This window comes from Ctenopharyngodon idella, chromosome 20, assembly GCF_019924925.1.
Source record: "Ctenopharyngodon idella isolate HZGC_01 chromosome 20, HZGC01, whole genome shotgun sequence".
Classification (NCBI taxonomy): Eukaryota; Metazoa; Chordata; class Actinopteri; order Cypriniformes; family Xenocyprididae; genus Ctenopharyngodon; species Ctenopharyngodon idella.
In genome coordinates this window covers 22,545,706-22,570,807 of record NC_067239.1, presented here as the reverse complement: position 1 = coordinate 22,570,807, position 25,102 = coordinate 22,545,706, and the positions used below count along the sequence as shown (strand labels likewise).

Genomic DNA, 25,102 nt, shown 5'->3' with positions numbered 1-25,102 from the left:
TAAGTGGTTCAACAATAATTTTTTTGTTGGCCCTGTTGGTCTCATGTGAGTAATGACAAATGCTTTGCACTAACATACAGTTGGTTTCCATTAAACTTGCCATTGACTTTGTTATCATAAACAAGTCCTCAAAACTCATCCTGTACCAAAAATGGATAAACTTTTGCTGTAAAACTGATGATATATGATGCAAAATGTGATTGATTTGAGTTTGTTTTATTCATCCTATTCAAGCGGATGCTGCCAAGACACTTGGGACAGCTTGGTTTTCAAAGCGCTCCCATTTTTAACAAAACTTTGGGAAGATACGTTATAGATATCCAGATAGATATTGTCACTTTGGTCACACTTGTAAACCAGCAGTGTTTGCATCATACAATTCAGTTAAATCCAGTTATGTCATGAGAAAGTTATGGACTTGCACCCAGTGACTTGGCAAGACTTAAAAACAAATGTACATCAACCAACACTATATGTTAGGGCCAGCAGTCTTACATTGCAGCTGATGTTTCTGCTTTTCAAATTATTGTATGTTGAAAGTAATGGAAGCCACATGTTATGCAGATACCATTCATGTAGAGTAGCTGAGATGAGCTGATTTATAGTTGTGAAGCATTACTCAAGAAATGGACCAAGAAACTTTTTTTTTTTTTTTTCATTTTTAGCATATGATCATAAACCGTGAAAAGTTGACTTTCCTCCTATCAATTATTTTAACTCTTCTAAATATGGGCCGTTGAGTCACATCTTGAGTAAAAAGTCAAATAAGAGGCTTTTAGACTGTCAGACATGTCCTAAGGGCTTAGATGTAACGCTTTAGTCTTCAGTGCCACATAATTCTTCAGAAATCATTCTAATATGCTGATTTGGTGTTTATTATTAAAGTTAAAAACTGATGTTCTGCTTAATATTTTTGTGGAAACATGCTTTTTTTCAGGATTCTTTGAATAGAAAGATCAAAAGCAGCAATTATTTCAAATAGAAATCTTTTGTAACATTATAAATGTCTTTACTGTCACTTTTGATCAACGTAATTCTTGTTAAATAAAAGTATTAATTTCTTTAAAAAAAAAAAAAATCATATTCACCTCTTTTTTACTTGAGAAATCTTCTATATTCCCTCCTCATTCCCTCCTCATTTTGTATGTAGTTGTATTATGGCTGATATTTTGGGGGGAATAATGACTTCCATAAGAGTTATTTGATATTCAGTACAAGCCATTTAAGTTTTGTACACCCTTGAGTTCTGATTATTTGAAGTTTTTTGTTGTGCTGGTGGCAGCTGCAAGTCACATACTGAGGGAAACCTCTTGACCCGTTTCGACAGTTTTATGGGGTGCTGTCGCATCAACAGCCATTCAAAGGTGTCAGTCAAATTTAGGACACTCCTCCAGAGAGCTCCTATTGGAAACCCTGAGCCTCCCTTAGCCAATGACATACACCCAAGGCCAAACCAATCATGCTACTGCTGGCCTAAATTAGAAACAGATTGGTTTTTAGACCCCTGAATCAAGTGTAGTGCTTGCATTCTGAAGTTGTCAGCAATTGCTTGCTTCTGTTCTATATCATTAACACACACTTAAAATCTTCTGTGAAGGCTTCAGTGTCAGCTAATTTGCAGTATTTTTTGTCTCCATACTCTATGCTATAGGAGTTTTAGCATGTAGACTATGAAAATCACTCTATGATTTTCTGAGAACAATGTGGATTTTTTTTTTTTTTTTGTCTGAACAGTTTTCAATAATTTATGGCTGTGATGGCAAAGCTGGGATTTCAGCAGTCATTTCTCCAGTCTTCAGTCAGAAATCATTCTAATATGCTGATTTTGTGCTCAAGAAACATTTTGTTGAAAACACTTTTCAACAACTAGATTTTCTGGAAAGTTCAAAAGAACATAATTTTAGTTTAGTATTCTAAATATAAATTTAAAAGTCTTTACTGTCACATTTGATCAATTTGATGTATCCTCCTTGCAGTAACAACACCACTTAATATAATAGTAATTTCTTCCTTATCTTGACTTGTTTGGAACATGTCTTTTCACCTCATTCCATGTTTCTTTGTTTCTCTCACATGTAAATATTGATATACAGTATCTCACAGAAGTGAGTACACCCCTCACATTTTTGTAAATATTTTATTATATCTTTTCATGTGACAACACAGAAGAAATGACACTTTGCTACAATGTAAAGTAGTGAGTGTACAGCTTGTATAAGAGTGTAAATTTGCTGTCCCCTCAAAATAACTCAACACACAGCCATTAATGTCTAAACCACTGGCCACAAAAGTGAGTACACCCCTAAGTAAAAATGTCCAAATTGGGGCCAATTAGCCATTTTCTCTCCCTGGTGTCATGTGACTCGTTACTGTGATTGGGGAGCAGGTGTGTTAAATTTGGTGTTATCGCTCTCACTCTCTCATAATGGTCACTGGAAGTTCAACATGGCACCTCATGGCAAAGAACTCTCTGAGGATCTGAAAAAAAAGAATTGTTGCTCTACATAAAGATGGCGTAGACTATAAGAAGATTGCCAAGACTGAGCTGGAAACTGAGCTGGAACCATGTCCTGTGGTCCAAGATAAACTTATTTGGTTTAGATGGTGTCAAGCGTGTGTGGCGGCAACCAGGTGAGGAGTACAAAGACAAGTGTGTCTTGCCTAGAGTCAAGCATGGTGGTGGGAGTGTCATGGTGGGGAGCTACAGTTCATTGAGGGAACCATGAATGCCAACATGTACTGTGAGATACTGAAGCAGAGCATGATCCCCTCCCTTCGGAGACTGGGCCGCATGGCAGTATTCAAACATGATAACAACCCCAAACACACCTCCAAGACGACCACTGCCTTGCTAAAGAAGCTGAGGGTACCTAAACCCTATTGAGCATCTGTGTGGCATCCTCAAACAGAAGGTGGAGGAGCGCAAGGTCTCTAACATCCACCAGCTCTGTGATGTCGTCATAGAGGAGTGGAAGAGGACTCCAGTGGCAACCTGTGAAGCTCTGGTGAACTCCATGCCCAAGAGGGTTAAGGCAGTGCTGGAAAATAATGGTGGCCACACAAAATATTGACACTTTGGGCCCAATTTGGACATTTTCACTTAGGGGTGTACTCACTTTTGTGGCCAGTGGTTTAGACATTAATGGCTGTGTGTTGAGTTATTTTGAGGGGACAGCAAATTTACACTGTTATACAAGCTGTACACTCACTACTTTACATTGTAGCAAAGTGTAATTTCTTCAGTGTTGTCACATGAAAAGGTATAATAAAATATTTACAAAAATGTGAGGGGTGTACTCACTTCTGTGAGATACTGTATATCAATTGTCTATCAACTTTAGGTCATAAAGAGTGTGGAGTTTTGTGATTTTGTCCTGAACACTGGTTGTGGTGATGTGGAGGCGACCCTGGCGCATATTGAACTGTTCTTTTTCATCAGTCATCTTTTTTTACAAAGGCTTACTTTTGGTAGTTTCCTGGCAAGATGCTGAAGCATTTGAAATTGTGCATCAGTGAAATATTTCTGTTCCTAGAGGAGTCTGTGTAACATATTTGCTGTCAGCGGATGTTTTAATAGATTTTATTACTGTTATTTCCTCCACATGTTTAACAGTTCATGATGTTAATTCTGTTAGTAATTTGGTGTATTCATTATGTTATTTGGTTATTTTTTGGCTTGATTGTTGCTCATGTAACTACAATTTATAAATATAGCCGCCAGCTGTAATCATCTGGGTCCAAGTGAATAATGAGTGATCCAATTGAAACGTATATTATGATGTGGTACATCTTGAACCTTCACTGAAAGTTAGGGTTTGATCAAAATAGATGTGGTCTATGTGTGGACTCAAATTCAACATTTAAATTTAGATGAAACGCATGGACAGGACAGTTTCAAATGAATGCTCATTTGCAGCTCAAAACTTTATTTATCTGAAGCATTTATTTCAAGGCCCTTTATTATTATTATTGTGACAAAGACATAAAATTGTCTTCATTTTAAATGGACAGCAGTATTTTTAATTATGTCTGGCAACTTGAAAATGTGTTTTATTGGTTTTATTAAACATTTAACATAAAAGTTAAAAAATGATCTATACGCATTTCACAGATATACACTACATGTATATCTATGTACACTAATTATATAAAACTATACTGTCTGTACACAACAGTTATGCAAATGAATAAGATCTATGCATTTATTTCCATTCAAAGGGATGGAAACCGATAGAAAAACATTAGGCTTAAAGAGTCCTTATCCTGTGTTTTCACAAAATGTACAAATATATTGATTTTTGTAATGGTAGGCCATTCAGATTTGCTGTTATTAGCCACTGAAATTTGATTGGCTGCTGGCAGCAATGTTTTTTGAAGTATCAGAGTCAATACTTCATAACTTTAGGGTTCTAAAGTTATGATCCAAAACACAAATTGCCTTATTATAGCGCTACCTAGTGTAGCGGTGCTTGATTGGGGATAGGGCAGAAGAATAAGGAAGAAGAAGAAAATCAGTACAAGCACAATAGGGTTCCAGCAAATTTGGTGCTTGGACCCTTAAATATGATCGTCAAATGTCCCATCTTGGAAAAAAGAGTTGTGAAAGAAATGTAAAGTCTTTCTATGGAAAGACTTCCATGTGAACATTAGAAAAGGAGAGAGGATTATCTCATAAAAGTAGCAATGAAACAGTCATGTTAACTATCTACACTGGCATCATCGTATTGTCATTGTGGTCAGTGCCCTGTAATAAATACAACATGTTTATCCCTGAAGCATAAACAGCATCTGATGCTCTTAATCATTCATTTGCATAGTACATGGTGACTTTGATTCAGAACTTCCTGACTGCTGGAATAAAAGGGATGAAAACAAATGTTCAGGGCTGTTAATATGATTGCTTCCACATCTATATAAACTCTCTGGTCTTTGGCAGGAGAGATGTGGTGGAGAGTTTGTAACTCAACTTTAACAGTGGTTTCCCAGGCTCCATCCATCTCTTTTTAAGCTTTTTCCTTAATTTCTCATTTAGACGGACAAGATGAAGTGATTTGGCCTTTAGTGAAGATTAGTGAAGTGAAAATTAGCTTTTAATAATAACAACAATAATAGAAGGCAGAGAGCATAGGGACAGCATTTCTAGGACTGTTAGTGTACTAACCTCTCTTTGTGAGACTTTGGCAGCTAGTCTTTCTTTCTTGTGTTCATCTGTTTTAAATGTATTATTCTGTTTGTAGTTAGAAAGTCGTAGAGCCATTTTATGTTAGTTTCAATAAATGCTTTTTTTTTTTTTTTGGGAGCACTTTATTTTACCGTCCTGTTCCGCATGTACATGCTATGTACTTATAGCAATTACAATAACTGGGTTATAACTAAATAGTAACACTGAATCTGTCCCTAAACCTAACCTTAACCCATGTAGTTACCTTATATTACCAGTACTTTCTTGGGTAACTACACTGTAAGTACACATACTGTAAAATAAAGTGTAACCTTTTTTTTCCATTAAGAAGGCATTTCTGAAACTTCTGGAGCTTACAATGTTTTTCCTAGTACAGTGACATTTTTTTTCTCAAAGGATCAAGGTAAATGTGATTTCTCATAAATGTGATTCCTGTTTCTTTTAATAATCTAAGCTGACCAAAAGTCAAATAGCTCAAATACATCACTTGCTTCCCTTTTTATTTTTTATCATTCAGTTCCGTTCCCAGGTTCTATAAGGTTTTTCCTCTCTTTTATGCACCATGATCTTAAATGCATCACTTCTCCTAAAAGTCTTCCAAAATTAATTGTCATAATTTTTTCCTTTTCAAAGGTGTTCTAATGCAACTGGCATTTAAGAGCCCTCACAGCATATTGCCTTTTTTTGCACCCCCCTTAATTTTTTTTTAATGTTTCCATGTACTCTTTGCCCCGGCTTCCCTTAACTGTGATTCCGCTTTTAGGTCAGAGGAGAGGTAAAGAAGACCAGTGCCCAGGCTGCTAAGATAAAACTCTTTAATCGAGAGAAACGTCCCAGGACTGTGTAAACTTTTCCATTCATGAAAGCGTTCACTTGAAAGCCAGTTCGGCATGCACAGCAGTCAAAATTACTATCCTGTTACTCTTAAACATGGCTTTGATCGCCTAAATGTCTACACTTCAATGGTTTCTCATACTGCCAAAATATGGGCGCTCTGAAACAATCTCTCTTGAGGGAGATTTTAGAGTTCTGCAAGCATTTGTTTATACAGTGTTTTACTTTGTTCACATAAACTAAAAGCAAACCATAGAAAATCAGTTATAAATTTTTATTTGCTGAAGATGGTAATATATACAAAAATAAATTACACTTCAGAGACACTTTAGATATGGGGAATGCATCAAATAGATCTCAGAGTCTCTCTTGCACAGCCCCTATAATTTTTGTGTCAAGAAATTTGTAGTTTTTGGACTTTAATGCACTTTCTGACTTCTTCGACGTAAAATGCTTTTAAATTGGATCAAAGGGAATGTATTTGTTGAGTGGTTTGGGAAAAGCTTTCATTTTATTGACCATTTGTTTGAAATTCTCCCTGCTTTTAACAAAATAATCACACTAATGTGACTATTTTGTTTTATTAAATATGTGTCTGATTGCAGTGTGTATGAATGTTGTGTGTGATTTGTTAAGTTCAGTACAGACTGTCAGCTTGGCGCTACTATAGTTATCTTTTATGCTTCCTTGGGAAAAAACAACATGTTTAACAGTTTTACAGCTCATCAGACCTTAAACAAAGAAAGAAAGCTGGAAAGCAGAGACAACATGGCTTTAGAAACGGCACACAAAGTCATTGGCCTTGCACATTGACACAGGCAACCGCAGCACAATGACCTCACGCCAGACTCTCTCGCCGCTGACAGAAGAGCATACCTGAGTTATAAGGTCTTTCCTATTATGAAGGAGAACAGCTGATGGGAACATAATGAGAACAGGCTGGTCTTTCAGAACAGAGCCACTGCCAGTTAGACCCAGTGGGGTTACCTACCTAAGCATGCTGCGCTAATTAATACTATACTTGGACTGCACAATTAAACAAATTAAAATGTAACTCGTGATATTGCCTTGTCTGATTATTAAACTATTAAAAAGAACTCACAAAACATTTTATGTGTACCTTATTCTGGCCTTGTAGCTTGTAATATGGGCACAAGCCATAAAAACTCAATGTAGTATAAGGTTTAAATGGAAAAAATCCCTAAATTTCGAAGTGTTCTCAGACTTTTTGGCCCACTATGTATGAGATTTCTCTGTCACTGCTCCTTTGTGACCTTTCTAGGTCTCAGAAAAAGTCCTGGCATTGAACAGGAAGCTCCTGTCACCCCAGTTCAACTGTGACCCTTGATCCTAGACATCCGCCACCAGCTGCCAGCATAAATATTTAGCATCTGTGTGGACAAAACAGAACGCGTTTTTATCTTTTAATCTATGAGGTCATTTGACCATGATCCAGCAGCTTATTTTTGCCTCTAACTAATCATTCTGTTTCTGCAGAGATTGGACCCATTACAATAACAACAGATCCAAAGAAGTTCCAGGATGAGCTGCGGGAGCTTTATGTCCAGGTGAGTTAATGCGCTTCACATTGGGATTGTTGACATGTTTGATCACAGGTCTATTTGGATAATTATTCAGTCCAAAAATGTGTTCAGAACCTTAAAAACCAAATAAAGACAAGCGTGGTGTACTGTAATTGCTAGAGAATAGTCACTCTGCTGTTCAAAAGTGATATTTTTTATTAAACCAGAGTATTGCACCCATGGGATGGCATCTTTGGCTTGTATGACTGTATATCTGGCAGGTACAATGATGTTAATGACCACCTTTGTGATTTGACAGCAATGTACTCTCCAGGTGATCCAGATTAGGGGACTGGGTCCAAAGAAAATGTGAGAGAAAAAGAAAAGATTTTACAAAATGTATTTTTAAATATAGTCTAATTTTGACTGATGTGATTGCGGAGGTGATTTACCATGTTAACAGTTTGACTCCCCATTAAGGAAGCAATGTCTGCTCAGAATGAGTCGTGTTCTCTGTGTGTTCCTCGCTCTCAGCATCTGTTTGGACCAAAGCAGGGGAAATGCATGACACACTATTTTTTTTCTCTCTGAGGCAGAAGTTCAAGCAGATTCGTCTAGTTTGTTTTTGAGTTTGTAAAAGGGATTATTTTTTTAAATCACTGTTTGCTGGTAATGTCTTTTCCAGTGCTCGAGAACAACCTGCCACTGTAAATGAACTACAGGAGTACATTCTGAGTACATTCATAACCTTTCCTACAATCTTTTCATTGTTCTGTGTTTGGATTTGCTATCTGCTGTTGTGTGTGTATGTGTGTGTGTGTTTGTGTAAAGAATAGAGAAGCAAAGATCACTCGCTTCCAGATGTTTCATTGAGACACGTGCCCCCTGGAATGCTTGAAGACAAGAATCTTAACCCTCCATGTGAGAAAAGACAGACATACCTATATCAGATACATTGATGTACATAAACATTAGAAAACGGTTTACTTTTATCCATGTCAGTTTAAAGGAAGGCACGTATCTGACAGAACTCTTGGAAGTTATCCATTTAGGTCCAAGATTGTGCTCCACATTTCATTCCAAGGTCAACATCAGTTGCAGGCATGACTCCCATGACAAGCTTTACAGCATGCCGTACATTTCTACTTTCATGATTAGGCCAAATCTACTTGCTGTCTGACCTGCTCGTTGCCCTTTTCCAACTTGTTGCAATTAAGATGAATATCTTCCTTTGAGGAATCTGAATATTCTATCGACAGAACACATTGACTGTGAGCTCAGATTTATTTTAATTTATTTTGATTTATTTGTGCAGCACTTTTTACAATGCACATTGTTCCAAAGCAGCTTGACAGAAAAGAGAAGATAAAGAAGATAAAAGGGAAAGCAAAGAAAAATAGCCTTATATTGACCAAGCCGAGCGTGAGAGGAAATACCATAGCTCAAACAGATGAGCATGGTTCTAGCAACATGGGTTTGATCCCCAGGGAATGTAAGAACTGACCAAATATATACCTTGAATATAGTTTAAGTTGCTTTAAATTAATGTCAGAATGCATGAATGTAAAGAGTGGCAAGGAAAAATTAGGATGTCTACATAAATGAGGGAAAAACCTCTGCCTCCAAATGACGACATATGCCATTTACAGCAATGTTAAGGAAATTGACAGATAATTGAAGTAGCTAACTAAAATACAATGTATTAATTGTAAGTTCTAATTGATGTTCCAGAAATGTTATGAGTTATGGAGAAATTACATCATATTCTTAGTAACATACAATAATTATTTGTTGCAAAATCTTCTATCTGTAGCTAAAGTGTTAAAGGTTTTGCCTTTTTGTTTTTTGAATATACTAATAAATGTATATATATATATATACTTGTAACATGTGGTAGTAAGCCAACACAAGGAACACCAGAATTCAGTGCAGACCCGAAAGTCCAAGGCGATGACGCCGGCTTGAGGGACCGATGGCGAGGGTGGGGGCCTGGCAGAACAGGATGACACCGGAGGAAGTGAGGACCAAGGCGGAAATGGAGGGAAGGAGGATCCCGGTGAAGATGGCGGGGTGGAGGGCTGAGGCGCAACCAGAGGCCGGGAAGTCCGCAGCAAAACGAGAGAAAGAAGAGACCGAGGTGGAGCTGGAGGGATGAGGGATCCCGGTGGAGCCTTTGTGATGGCGGACCACAGCACAGCTGACAGAGCTCAGAGCCAAGGCAGAGTCGAAGGACTGACTGGCTGAGAGATCCACCTCACAAAGATGGTGGTGAAGTGGCCCGAGGCGAAGCCGAAGAGCTGACAGTAATCAGTGGCGAGGGCGGAGTCAAGGAGCTGTGAGACACCAGCGGAGCAGGTGAGTGACTGATTTGACGGAGCCAGCAGAGATGGAGACAACGGGCGAGAAAGTAACAGGGTAGGACCGGAACATCGAACAGGTGACTTTGAGCAAATTCAGGGATGGAAGCATGGGTGGGAGCTGGCTCTGCAGTGAAGTTAATAAGCCAGCGCTCCTCTACTGTCTCAATGGTGGACTCTTGCGCTGGAATTAAATCCTCACTGGATCTGGCGATATGCTCCGGCTTCGGGATGGATGTGGCAACTGGCTCTGCCTCCGGGTGGACTCTTTGGCTGGGTCTGACTCCGTGGTTGGAGGGGGCTTATGTCATCAGGTCTGCAGCGGAGGTTTTTCTTGCTGTCCGGGATGCTCCGGGCTGCTACTGATGCTGGAATATGTGCCTGGGAGTCGGAGATGGTGGCGTCGCTCTTGGTGGCTCCCACGGTGAGGGAGGATCCACATATCCACAATGTCTGATCCACGAAGTCCGTGAAAGAATGGTGATCCTCCCTCAACAGCAGCATCTGGCCGACAAGTGAAAGTAATTATTAACTAATGAGAAACCAAGGAGACTAACAAGGGTGAGAAGAATGTTAAACTGAAAGGATGTACAGGACCCAAAACTCATGAACAAAAACACAATGGCTGCATCCGAAAACTGGAAAATGCTGCCTTCGGAGGACACATTTCAAGTTAGGAAGGCATCAAGGCACATCCAAATCCAAAGTTAGTGGATGAGAAATTACTACTGTAGTAATTAAATATTTGTTTAGTTCTCACCAAAGCTCACTCTATTTTGCTGTAGATCATTAAACTGTTACGCTGCCTCAGAAGTCCGTCTGAAATCAGTTTCGTGAGGTGCCTTCATGCACAAATGCTGCATTACAAGTCATTGCCTGATAAGGCAGCGAGGCAACAAGTCAGCTGCCTAGGTTTTCGGATGCAGAATCCTAAAAAAATGTATCATGTTTTCCTAAAAAATATTAAGCAGCAAAACTGTTACCAATATTGATAATAATAAGAAATGTTTCTTGAGCACCAAATTATTAGAATAATTTCTGAAGGATCGTGTGACCTTCAATTGGATCATAGAGTAATGGCTGCTATGTTACACTGAAATAGTATTAAACAGTATTACTGTTTTTACTGTATTTTGGTCAACTAAATTCAGCCTTAGTGAGTATAAGAGACTCCTCCTCCCCAAAAAGCTTTATGTCTCCTAGCATTAGAGAAAAGAAATAAAATAAAAGACAGCTCTTTGTGTGTTTTTTCACATTTAATGAATGTTGATTTAATGACAAATAATTATGGATCATTTCAGGGAGGTGGAGATTGTCCAGAGATGAGCATTGGAGCAATCAAGATTGCCCTTGAAATCTCCCTACCAGGGTCCCACATTTATGTGTTTACAGATGCCCGATCAAAAGACTACAAATTGACCCATGAAGTTCTTCAGCTCATTCAGCAGAAACAGTCACAGGTCAAATCATTCTCTCTATTTTCAGCTACAATTTAGTAGAATTACTAAAAGATCTTGCCTGTTTTGTTCTGTAAATTCTATATTACATATTAGCATATTACATATTTATCATTTGTAAGTCATTTTGAATGAAAGCATCTGCTAAATGATCATTGTATATGTGTGTGGGCAGGTGGTGTTTGTGTTGACTGGTGACTGTGATGACCGATCGCATATCGGCTATAAGGTGTATGAGGAGATCGCCTCAACCAGCTCAGGACAAGTATTCCATCTCGACAAGAAACAAGTCAATGAGGTAAGACTGCTTGGAGCTACTTACAGTACCCAAAGAATATCAGTTTGCTATTTCTTTGTGTTTCAGGCAATAACACACTGCTGCTATTGTATATTATATATTATTACCAAGGAGTAATAATGAAATCTGGTTTGATTACCAGCCCAGATTTTTATTCACTAGACTACACAACCCCATGAGGTATATGACGATAACCTGAAGTGAACAAATTATTAGAAAGATTAGAAAATATAATAGAGGTGCTTGAGGTCCAGGTGAGTGGGGTGAGTATGCTCACGGATGAAGGCTTTACTTCATTTGAGCATGGTAACGTGAACAAAAGTCCAGGATACTGTTTTATAGCTCTCTGAAAACCAAGGATTTATAAGAGTTTGCTCTTTTTTGATGTTCCAAAAAATTCCTATCAATCTTCTTATGCGGTCAAGCTGGTGATGCTCCAGAATTTTTACATTAGAACACAAACTGAAATATTTGAGGAGACATAAAAGACTTTATTTGGAGTTATAATTCCAAAAGCACATTTTCTCAAAATATACTGTCTTTTTATTGCTATTGATTTGTTCAGTTTCTCTGTCCTTAAGCTTAACCTTTGCTATGCTTGATGTTTCTATTCTTGAAAATTTCTAATTATATTTCATCAACATTCTGCTTGTTCAGAAATCAAGATCTCAAGATTTATGCAACCCATTTTTTTTCTATAATATATATATATATATAAATAAAATTATAAAAAATTTATATTATATACATATAAAAATGATCTGTTGTTCAGACATCCTGTTAAGGGGTCCTTGTTTCTATGTCCTTTTTTCCATAAATCAAGAACTCTGCAAGATAATCATAGAGACAGAATTATATAGCCATCCATAGACTTCATCAAACCATCAAGACTTACTCTTTTTTTTTTTTATCTTCTTGCTGCAGGTGTTGAAATGGGTAGAGGAGGCAGTGCAATCCTCTAAGGTTCACTTGCTCTCGACTGATCACCAAAACGGGCTTGCTAACACCTGGCAGATCCCTTTTGACCCTAGCCTGAAGGAAGTGACTGTTGCCTTAAGCGGCCCTGCACCAAACATTGAAATCCGAAATTCTCAGGGTAAGGAGAACATCTTTGTCCTCTGTCTGTTTACAGTCTTCCCAGAACCAACATAATGTAAAGCGATGTAGAACTGAAGCATGAACTTCTTGTGCTCCTAGGAAAACTTATCGGGATGAAGGAAGGTCTGTCTGAGCTCCTTCACATCCCAAACTCTGCCAAAGTCCTCAACCTCAAAGACCCAGCGCCAGGAATGTGGACCATAAAGGTGATGAACTAGTTTATCATAGACTGAGATGCACATACACATTTGACAGGTCTTTTGTGTCAGTGTAGATGATTTAACTGTAACTGGTGGCTTTCCAGAAAGGTAAAGTTATTGCTTTAGTCTGTTTTATCTCCTCAGAATAAGAACAGATTGTAGATTGATGGATAGGTACTGAAGGCCAATGTTGTGTGGTGAAGTCATTTATGTCGTTGCTCTGCTCATGTTGCGGAATCTGGTGTATGGGCCTTTGATTAGCCCACTGTGTAGTGGGTTGCTTCAGGGTACACAATGTCCCAAAGGGCCAGTTAAAGGAAACGACAACATTTTTGCCTGATTGATTTGTGTGCCCTGTAGCTCGTGTACAGAAAAGGGAACTTCTCAAAGGCTGCTCTATCTGCGGTATGGTTGTTCTTTAAATTTGGAGAGCTTGATGATTTATGTGCAGAGGAATATAAAGAGAGAACATGTCATCCTCAATTTACTTTAGTGCTGAATAGAGGGATGAGATCTACGTCTGGCATGATGCGTGCAGAATCCACCCTTTATCTGTTAGTTTATTTTCTTCTTATGCCCGACTTCTTCTCCTCCCTTTGTTTGTGTGAATCTTAGTATGTGTGCTTGACGTTGTCTCAAAATTCAGCTGAAATTGTCTCTCTTAGACTATGATCTGTCCTGTGACAAGCAGGTTTGTTTCAGCTATGCTCAGATAAAATGGAGTGTGAAAATTTTTATCGTTTACACTACCATTCAGAAGTTTGAGGTTGGTACGATTTTTAAAGCTGTGTTTATTTGATTAAAAAAAAAAACACAACTAAAAACAGAAACAAAACCCATTTGCAATCCTGTATGCAATGCAAAAAGTATATTTTTTATATGGACAGCTAACTTAATGGGTTTACTGAAAGTTAAAGAGAATTGTAGTCCCTTACGTAATTACTGGAAAAAGCATTGCTATGTTCAGAGGAGGTTATGTTTGTTACCACTTGTCACCTGAGTTTATTTATACTTTGGCTATTTAAATCATTCTATTGCATGTAAATAAAATAAAAGGAAAAAAAAAAACTATGGCCAAAGATTCCCTAATGCCTCTCTTTTCCATATCTTCTCAATCTTTCCGTCTTTATTAAACCTTTTGTATCATTTAATACTCTCCTGACCTTCAGTGTATTTATAAACATAAATGCTCAGACAGCCCTTCCCTCACAAGAACATGAGCTGAAATAATAATAATAAAAACTCTTCTTGTATTTATTTTCCCCAGAACAACTTTAATTAATGTGTTTAAAAAATGTCAATGTTTGTCTGAAAGCATGCAGATTGTGACCACCATCTCTGAGTGTTCCCATGTTTTGGTGGCGTCTGATGGGGTTTTCTGCCTCAGGGTTGTTTTAGGTTGGATTAGTGAATGTTTGGCCTGAATTTCGCTTGGCAGGGCTAATTCATGACGGGCTTTAAAAACTCAGGATGAATGGATATAATTTAATCTTAATCTTCTGTAAATTGCTCTGCGAAGGCCTTCCCTTGAATCTCTTGAATGCCCCTTTATCCCATATCCCCTCTTTCCTCCACATCTCTCAGAGGAATCCTTCAGGATCTTCTCCTCATCATTCTTGGCGTCATATCATGCAGTGCTTCATGGCCCATGGTAATTCTTTAGGATGGTTGTAATTTCAAAAGAATGCAAGCAGAGGATGGGTTGCCATGGCTCGCCCTGGAGCAGTGGGCTGCAGACAACATCAAGCGTACGCCAGACCCTCAGTACCAAAACGGTCATAAAGGGCAGCACGGAACAGCAGGGATCATGTTTAAATGACTCGGACTGCTCCATCTGCCAAAAGGGAAGAAAGAAAGAGAGTCATTCTTAATGTTCGAGAATTTCAAGCGTGCTGTATCTGTGGATCTTGAGCCGACTGTCAACATGAATTAGTTTTGTTGTGCTTCTTCCACATGACAAACAAATAATTTCATTACAATTGAATGCTGTTATCTTAACGAATACAAAAAACATTTCTATTTGTTTTTTTCTTTGTGGTGTTGTCAATTTGGCCTTAGACGTCCAGTGAGGGCAGACACTCAGTCCGTATATCAGGCCTCAGCACCATCGATTTCCGAGCAGGCTTTTCCCGAAAACAAACGTTGGACTTCAAAATGACATCCAGCAGGCCAGTCCAAGGTGAGTTAGTGTTTGAAGCCATAGAAGGTACACTACATTTCAAAAGTTTGGGGTCAGTAAGATGTTTTAATATTTGTGAAATAACTCTCTTGGCTCACCAAGGCTGCGTTTATTTGAACAAAAATACAGAAAAACCAGTAATATTCTGAAATAAAATTACAGTTTAAAAAAGTTTTCTACTTTAATATATTTTAAAATTGGCAAAGCTGAGTTGTCCAGTCTTCAGTGTCACCAAAGACTATAGATATAGAAAGATGGTTCACTCCTATTAGTTATGAATAGGAGAAACTGCAATGAGCAGTATGGCGGAATACGTCCCGCCTTCTAAGAAAAAGAGCCAGTCGCTGATTGATAAAGTCATTGCGTCACTACAGCTGTCGGTAGAGGCTCCAGTTCCCATAGAAACCTGAGACTCACGCTTAGGACGGCACATGCCCATTGGCTCAACTAGCCTGAAAATAAGCTTATTTAACGCTATTTGAGCATAAGAACAGTTAATGTCAGATTTTGTTGCTGATTTGAAATGTTATTTAATTGTGAGTTCGCCAAGCAGTTTTTGAGATTTCAGGATTCCCCCATTCAAATAGATAGGACTTGGTCTTAATGCCCAAAATAGCTGCCTGGAGGCGTTGCAAATATGGCCACAGAGTGAACAGACTTTACTTGAAAGGGACTTTGATGTCACATGATTATTCAGAAATCATTCTAATATGCTGATTTGGTGCTCAAGAAACATTTCTTCTTATTATCAATGTTGAAAACAGTTGTTCTTAATATTTTTTTTGAAAACTGTGATACATTTTTTTTTTATAGCATTTATTAGAAATGGAATATTTTGTAACATTATAAAAGTCTTTAATGTCACTTTTGATCAATTGAATGCATCCTCCTTGCTGCATATAGTGTATTGATTTCTTAAAAAAATGTTTCTTTTTGGACCACACACACTGCTTTATGAGGTCAACATAGTGGCTGTGTACTTGAGCATTTAAAACATGTTTTGGTTAACCTTTCTAACCTCTGTGCTCTTTCACACACACTCAAAGGAATCCCCACCTTCGTTCTGCTAAACACCACTGGTCTTTCCCCTCCTGCTCGTGCTGACCGCCTGGAACTCTTGAGCATCACTGGTAATGTAATGAAGACACTGCCCATCCGCTACTTCCCTGAGCGACGCCCTTATGGCATTTGGAACATCACAGACTTTGTTCCGCCCAAAGAGGCCTTCTTCCTGCGAGTCACTGGCTATGACCGTGATGGCTTCCTCTTCCAGAGAGTGTCTAGTGTCTCCTACTCCAGCATTGTGCCAGGTCAGATTTGTGTAGACAGATCCCATCACAAAATATTCAATCTAAGTATCATGCTGGTAGTTTTTCTTATATTTTACTGTCTGTGTTACTAGTGTGTTTTTTCCTTCATTTTTTAGATGCACCCAAAGTAAGCATGCCGACTCATACTCCAGGTTACTACCTGCAGAAGGGGGCTATTACGTGTTCTGTGGATAGCCTGATCCCCTATACCTTGCGTTTCACTAGGGAGGGACTACGCCTAGGTGTGGACCAACTCTTCAGGTACTGCTAATTAATGGTAGATGGGTAGTTGACATGTTGAGCAATGTGACATGCTCTGCTGTTCAAAAGTTTGGGGTCTGTAAGATTTTTTAAATGTTTTTGAAAGAAGTCTCTCATGCTTTTACAGCAAAAACAATCAATTGTATCAATCAAGTGTAATTCATTGCTGTAATGGCAAAGCTGAATTTTCAGCAGCCATTACTCCAATATTCAGTGTCATGTGATCCTTCAGATCTAAATTACTACTGTTTTTTTATAGGAAGAAACCTTGACTTACATTATAAGTGGAAAAATGTTACATAAGTGTAGAAAATGGTCTTCAAATTATAGTGTTGAAGTCCCAGTGAACTTTATAGTTACTTAGTTACTAGGTCACTTAGCAGGCTCTTTTAATCCTGTGCTCAGTGCTGATAGTCTAATTATTTAAGTCTTTGTAGTTGGTGTCTTTAGGTGTTTATTTAGGAAGGGATTTATTTTATATGGCTCTACGTTTTCATCATCTTTTTAGGGAGTCTGCTAATGCATCATGGGGAATCGCTCAGGTGTCCCTGAAGGACGAGGGCTTTTATGAGTGCATCGCCATCAGCAGTGCCGGAACAGGACGGGCTCAAACCTTCCTTGATGTTTCTGGTTAGAATGTCACCTTTCATTTTTAACTACATTATAGTCTGTTATTATCAGCAACATTAACAGGCATGATGAGGTATACACTATATCAACGTTGATCATGAATGAGTAGTGTTTGCAAAGAATCAGGGAGATGCCCACCATTAGGGGAGTACTGAAGCATGCTGCCTTTGCTAAAATCTGTGCATGACTGAACGGTCAAGCATTTCACCCTTATACACTTGTGCATAATAGATAACATATGGGGAATACATATGAGGCAAACTATTGAGATGTCCCACATCTGACAAGCCTAGAAGCTCTTTCTCATATTTTCTTATGAGTCCACTTACATGTGTGTGAGTTCAATTCACCAAGCCAGAATCCCAATGTGATCGACTCTGACATAAGCATCGTTCCAAAAATCTGCCCTCATTTCACCCAAAGTAGAGAGAGCACTGGATTCCTCAGATGAAATGGCCCATTATGATCTTCGGTTTACTTCATGCTCTGTGTAACAGACATATGTTTCCCATGAACAATCTAATGCATGTGAGTGAGCAGTTATGTGTTTAGGAAATTATTTTGCAATTCAGTTTAGTGATGCTAGTGGCACAAAAATGGCACAAGTTCAGCTTTATTTTTTTTTTTTTGAAAAAGTTATCTGCACTCTATCAGTAAAGAATAATATACATTTAAACTCTTAAAGATTAGTTTACTTTAAAATGAAAATTACCCCATAATTTACTCATATTCAAGCCATCCTAGTTGTATATGACTTTCTTCTTTCGGATAAATACAATCAGTTATATTAATAATCACCCTGATGCTCCCAAGCTTTGTAATGGCAGTGGCATGGAAACCACCTGTTTGAAACTCAAAAAAGTGCATCCATCCATCATAAACATACTCCACACGGCTCCAGGGGGTTAATAAAGGCCTTCTGAAGTGAAGCAATGCGTTTGTGTAAGGAAAATATCCATATTTAACACGTTATAAAGTAAAATAACTAGCTTCCAGACCGCCTTCTGTATTCAACTTATTCAAAGTGTAACGCCTCTCGCAGTTCAAAATGCTTACGCTACATCCTACGCCTTCTGTATTCAACTTACGAAACAAGCATGCACTGCCATTATAAAGCTTGGGAGCATCAGGGTGATTATTAATACATCTCTGATTGTATTCGTCTGAAAGAAGAAAGTCATATACACCTAGGATGGCTTGAGAGTGAGTAAATCATGGGGTAATTTTCATTTTAAAGTGAACTAAGTCTGAATTTGTGTCTGTTTACGGTATACAATACTTTGCTCAAGATATGAGCTGTGTATCAAAACCTAATGAGCTGCCTACCTAGACAGCATTTATGGGCATCATAGACACATGCAAATGCGACTCTTAAGGTCTGTTGATTGTTCGATACAAAACTGCGTGCAATAAATGCTTTAATTTGAATGAACGGCTGCATCTATTCTGTTCCAATGCAAACATTAAAGGGTTAGTTCACCCAAAAATTTAATTTCTGTCACTAATTACTCACCCTCATGTCGTTCCACACCCGTAAGACCTTCGGAACACAAATAAGATATTTTTGACGAAATCCGAGGGTATCTGATCAACACATAGGCAGCAACGTCATTGCACCTTTTGACGTCCAGAAAGGTAGTTAAAAACATGGTTAAAATAGTCAGCGTGACTACAGTGGTTCAACCTTAATGTTATGAAGCCACAAGAATACTTTTTGTGCGCAAAAACAAAAGGTGCAATGACGTTGCTGCCTATGTGTGGATCAGATACCCTCGGATTTTATCAAAAATATCTTAATTTGTGTTCCGAAGATGAAAGAAGGTCTTACAGGTGTGGAATGACATGAGGGTGAGTAATAAATGAGAGAATTTTCATTTTTGGGTGAACTAACCCTTTAAAAAGCTGTCAATGCAGTGGATTTTTTTTACAGAGAGGTGATCTAATCTCTTTTCCATCACACTGCGAAGAACAGTGGCCAACCAATAAGATTTGCACTTTTGGTCACATGCCCAGAGCCTCTGCTGTTACATTACTTTATAACTATGACATGGTGGCACTTATGAACAGTCTATTTTGTTAAGCAACCGTGAAGCAGAGGAAGAATACTGTACTTTTGCATTTGCTGTTGTTTGATAAACACCGTAGTGATTACAGAAATCTGAATGGCTGTTTGAAAACATGTAAATACTGTTTGACTTCCTTTATTCTTGGTGACAAGCGGGTGTCAGAAAAGGAAAGCTGTTTAGCGCTTTGTGTACCGGGGTAACCGGGCATTTCTGCTTTTCCATATGTGTCACCTACTGTCAGAGAGTGAATTTGCATTTTCATTCAGCTCGTCTGCCATTTTTCAGACAAATCATTTTCAAAAATCAGACTGAATTTCACTCTCAAAAATGCTGTTTAGCTCACTAGATTTTTTGAGACAGAGATCAGATTTTGTACTTGGAAGACAGATTAGATTTATTGTATTACTGTTCATTTCAATACAAGAGATATATTTCAATGTCTGGTTTTGTGTTGAACAAGGACTGCAAAAATAAACAGGACTGTGTCCTCATGGCATTGTGGTGGTGGAAACCTGACACCACGCTGTCCCCAAGGGTGCTTACACAAACCCCTTGCACAAATAACTTCACTTCCTGTCTTCCAGCTCCTCTCTGCTGTCTTGGCTTTATGGTGAGAAACACCCAGGGTTACTGTGGAATCTGGGAATCTGACATTCCCCTTCACCTGGAATGGTCACCTAGAAGTCACGTTTTTCTTATAGGTTCATTATTGAACAGAAGTTTATCAAGACAGACATGTCTACTTTTCCGTCCCATTTTCTGAGCTGTTTCCCCGACTGTGCTGTCACTGGGCCAGTGACACGATTAGCAGGAGTGACAGAAAAAACCTCCCTTATGAAATTTATGTGTCTTCCTGTATAAATTCCCCACTTATGCCCTAATCCACACATCTGTCAACACCCTCCCCGTTTCCTTTCGCGTTTCAGACTCATTGCACAAACTGTCAGATCTGCAGAGTTCACAGACATCCAAAGACCTTATGAGAACTCAGATCTAGAAAATAATTTGTGATTGTGAATGGATTCAAATCAGGCTGTTGAGTTCAGGATATTTGCTCCAGGTTAAAGAGGTTTATAATCACATGACTCATTTGTGTCTGTGCAGAGCCTCCTCCTGCTATCATGGTGCCCTCCAATGCGACAGCGTATCCTGGTGCAAATGTCGTTCTGACATGCCTGGTCACCAGCACGGTGCACTTTAACCTGACTTGGCAGCGAGGGGACGTGGATGCCAGATTGGACCATCGCATTCGTGTCACTGCCAACCTGTCCTTGGAAATCCAGCGAGTCACTCCTGATGATGTCGGCTGGTACACCTGCATCGCAGCCAATGAGGGTGGAGTCTCTGCTTCTCGTGTGTACCTCAGTGTGCAAGGTAAGTTTGTCTGTGTGTTTTTGATAAAGCAATAAGCCACAAAAGATTGATCATTACAACAGTTTTACCACGGTTAGGAAGTAAGGAAGGAGCATATTATAAACCTTACCAGTTTGGCTCATGAATATTAATTAGGTGAAAGGAGAAACTTTCACTAGGCATAAGAAGAACAGCTTACTTCTTGCATATTTGTTCTGCCAGTGCAATTATATAATGAACTTTTTGCTCATTTTACTTCAATTCCAGGTGTTATTATTGACCCAAAGGTCAGCAATTTACAGTTTTAGTAAATGGTCACATTTTCTTATCTCACATTTTCTCTCTTCACACTTTTAATACATGCATAGAAAAAGCAATGCCCACAGGGCTTTTGGCAGTTCACTCTTCTGCTTCTCTCTAACACAAGATCTGTTTTCACTGCATCCCTTCTGTAATATTTCACTGCAATATTTTATAGCACTTGTGAAAGTGATTTATGCCAGGCTTGCTCATTGTTTGCGATCCTGCAGTTTCCATTGAAACAAGCTCTGCGCCCCTCTCTTACACGGAATTAAGAAGACTTCCTCTGACAGTATACAACGCTGGCAAATCACTTTGCTTTTGGGAAAATAGCCATTTCATACAAAAGAAGAATTATAAATGAGATCACAAATGAAAACAGAAATGGGCTTTTTAACAAAACAGAACAGGACTGTAGTGTAAGGGGTTGTTTACACAGAACACATTTTTTCATTCCACTGTGCTGCTTTTCCATTGTTTTTCTATGTAAGCATACTCTAGATTGACAAGTTTGACCGTTGACCTCACCTCTCGCGTCTTTTGCAGTGTCCCGCACATGACAGCATTCTAAATACTCAATTTAAAAAATGTTTAACGTTAAAAACATATCTTTGGACTTTGCATTTTTTTCATTGCACTGCACTGCATTTTTTAAATGCAAAAATGTATTCTGACTGATTGGCCCCTAAGAAAACGTCACATAACACCCAACCAAAGATAAACTTGATAAAAGACTTTGTTCGGTTGAGCTTCTAAGAGGTCATGAATTATTTGTCCGCACTGAACTTTAGTGTTGCATATCGCTTACAGAATCAGGCTTGTTTTCTGTTTCTCAAACTGAGGCATTTTTTTATTAGTCATGCTCTGTTGTAATTAATTAGAAAAGGCTGTTTTGATTTGAAAGTATGTGGTTTGGAGGTAATATTGATGGATAAATGTGACTTGAGATTGTCTTTTATGATGATTAAATCTGTCAAGCCCCTGAGGGCCCCAGCAGGGCCGGGTTTGAGTTTTATTAGCAGGAGAGCGGGAGTGACATTAACTGTATAATTTTACCTCATTGTTGAGTGATGAGTCTCTTAGTTTTCCACAACATTCTTTCCCTAGACCTGAGGAACGGGTTTTCCCTGCATCCCACTTTAATTCTCTTTGGCTCAGTCTCGGTTTCTGCCCTGTCTCTGTCTCCCTCTCTCTGTTTCTGTCTCTCTCTAGGTTTCTTTATCTGCCTCTTTGTGTGTATCTCTCAAAATTCAATATTTAAGATTCAAATAGTGAAAAATGCTTTGCTTTGCCAAAGCATTTGTTTCATGGAATACACATTTACATACATATACACACATTTTAAAATAAAAAAATAAAGTGAAGTAAGGCCTATAACCAGGCCTTAAGAAAACTTTTTATTTTCTCTCACACACGGCACAGAGAAACAACTTTCTAATAAAGTGACCAAACTGCCTGTCAAGTGATAGATGAAACGGACAATGACTTTTTATCTTTTTTAAAATGAAATGAAAGGCAATGTGGATAAACATTCACAGCCACTACAGAACACAACACAAACATAGAAAATGAATAAAAACATTTTGGATTATAAAATATATAGGCCTATATAAATAACTGCAGAAAGGCCACACTGCAGATAGATATGCATTTCACATTTCAGCAAATCAGATTAAATCGGCTAAATTGCCTGTGCGAGCAAGCTTTAACTCTATAGTGCAACATCAATGCACCGAAAAACAATCAAAAATTAATTTACAGAATTGAATTAGAACAGAATATACCGTTCTAATAAATAAAAATAATAATAAAAAATGAATCATAATCAAGTCACAAGTGCAAAATGCCTAAAGTGCAGGGGAACATATAGGCCTATTCAAAACACAAGCCACAAATAGTTAAATTAGATAACCCAGAGTGATCAGTAAATAAATTAAAATTATTAAAATAACGAAAATATAGCCAGAATTGTCAACTTTGTCTTTTTAACTACAGAGAGAATATATTGTTTATAAATGCTAAACTGGAGTGGAAGTCTTTTTAGCTAAACATTGACAGCATCCAAAAATCAAATTAAAACCGGCTGAAATGTTTTAAAATCACTTTTCCCCTACCTGATTGAAAAAAAAAATCCAGTCTTTCACACGATCTGCCTGTGTCCGTTTGAGTCTTTTTAAATAGTGCACTAGTCAGCTAACATTAGTCAGCTTGTTAACATTGGCCGGCAGAAGTGCGCCGAACTTTTTTGGATCATCTTTTACCATTTCAAAGTGCATCCAATTCTACACTTTAGATTTTCTTATCCCAGACATTGTTAAAGATTTAATCCCTGCCGCCAAGATGCCCTCTGTCAGTCACGGATCATGGAAAGTGAAACTTAACTCTGTCACAGTGGTGGTTAGATTTATTAACGCACATTAAAAATATTTATTAACAGATTCTTTCTTTTCACATTTTTTATTTATAGCATTATCATAATAGGCTGTATATTAACTTATTGGGAGAGAACCGGTACGTCTATGTAAAATCAGATATTGAGCACCCCCATATCTCCTCTCATAACACCTCTGTGAAGAATCGACTGTGAGATTGGTAGTCGAATCAGGCTCCTCCTATCGAAGCTTCGAATCATCGACTATTCAGGGCCACCCCTAAATTTAATAAAACTAAAATTTAAATTAAGTAGAAATAATAATGAAATTATTGTTCTAATTTATGTTATCTACTGTATAGAAATATTTCAGTTTCACTTGGTCTGCTTGTCCCTGTCCCCTCAGTCTCTGCTTCCTTTTCCCTTACCTTCTATTTTTGTTCTGCTGCTACACTTTACGCCACTTCGTAGTTTTTTTGTGTGCCAGTCTTTAGCATTTTAAACAGCTGTCACTGTTGGACTGACACAGTGCTTGTGTGTGTGTGTGTGTGTGTGTGTGTGTGTGTAATCACCACCTGCTGGGATTCCTGTGCTGTCCTAGTCATTAGGGGCCCTTTGATGTGGGACTGCTGACATAGTGATACCTGGCCAGTCCACAGAGTCATCTGCCCTAATCCTTTACACAACATTACTTTGACCTGCACTGTCCACACACACCGTTTACAGCCCCAGTCAGATGTACATCTCTGTGTTTAGAGGGTCCAGAGACCCAAAGAATATTTAGCCATTCAAATATTGGGTATTCCAACTACTTTTGCTATTTAGGTTGCCATGAAGTATTAAGTCACATTCTGAAAATTTTGCAGTAAATATATGTTGATGTCTTAAGACAGAAGGGTTTAAATATTTTAATATTTTGTTATTTACTGCAGTTACACTATACTTAAGTGTGTTTTAAGTGTCCAGATACACTGTGCTGCCACAGAATTTGCATGCTAAAAATGTCTTTTAATCAACATACAGTACTAGACCTGTAGGCATTCAGTTTGCAGAAACATAATAATTGTTTGAATTAGAGTAGCCTCAGGCAAAGAAGTGTAGATGAGGAGGTGTTAGTGAGGCTTAGCGTCAGTGAGTTGTTAAAATTGGGCCTTTAAGCAGACCAAGTCTATTAGAGTACAATTTAGTGAGTAAGACTTGGGATAATTACAGCTTTACTACTAGACACAAAGTGAAGCAATGCTTTAACCGCCTGAGCATGAAACACACAACGGCTCTCCCTTACACAACAGACTCTTTTTGTCTGCCAGGTCTCGTTTAGGGTCCACTTTAATCATCACAAAGTATGGTTCGGGAAATTACGTCACTCATTACAGTCAAGCATTCCATTTGAAATACAGTAGAAGACCTGGAAAGCTCTGTTACAATTGAGTATGTTAGCCATATTACTGACACTCAGGCATTCAAGCAGTGATTTGCTCTGTTTACACGACAACGATGCACTAAAAACGGAAAAGTTTTTCCTTTGCGCTTTTGAAAAGTTTAGCGCACAGACGTCAACATTGTCAAAATGATCCCTGTTCACACAGATCCATGAAAATGACTGAAAACGCTGTATTATGCATGCCAGGTCAGTAGGTGGCGATGTCACTTTGTAAAGAAACTACACGCTTATAGACTGAA

The 25,102-nt window shown here is 38.3% G+C and overlaps 1 protein-coding gene across 1 annotated transcript in view; it reads left to right on the top strand.

Moving 5' to 3' along the window:
• The window catches only part of hmcn1 (hemicentin 1), an 87,671-nt gene that overhangs the window by 8,666 nt on the left and 53,903 nt on the right, over nt 1-25,102 (top strand). The window contains 10 exon segments of the mRNA XM_051876370.1: nt 7,514-7,584; nt 11,198-11,356; nt 11,529-11,651; nt 12,576-12,747; nt 12,849-12,955; nt 15,008-15,128; nt 16,175-16,438; nt 16,555-16,699; nt 17,208-17,329; nt 20,500-20,769. Of these exon segments, the coding sequence (XP_051732330.1) occupies nt 7,514-7,584; nt 11,198-11,356; nt 11,529-11,651; nt 12,576-12,747; nt 12,849-12,955; nt 15,008-15,128; nt 16,175-16,438; nt 16,555-16,699; nt 17,208-17,329; nt 20,500-20,769 (1,554 nt within the window).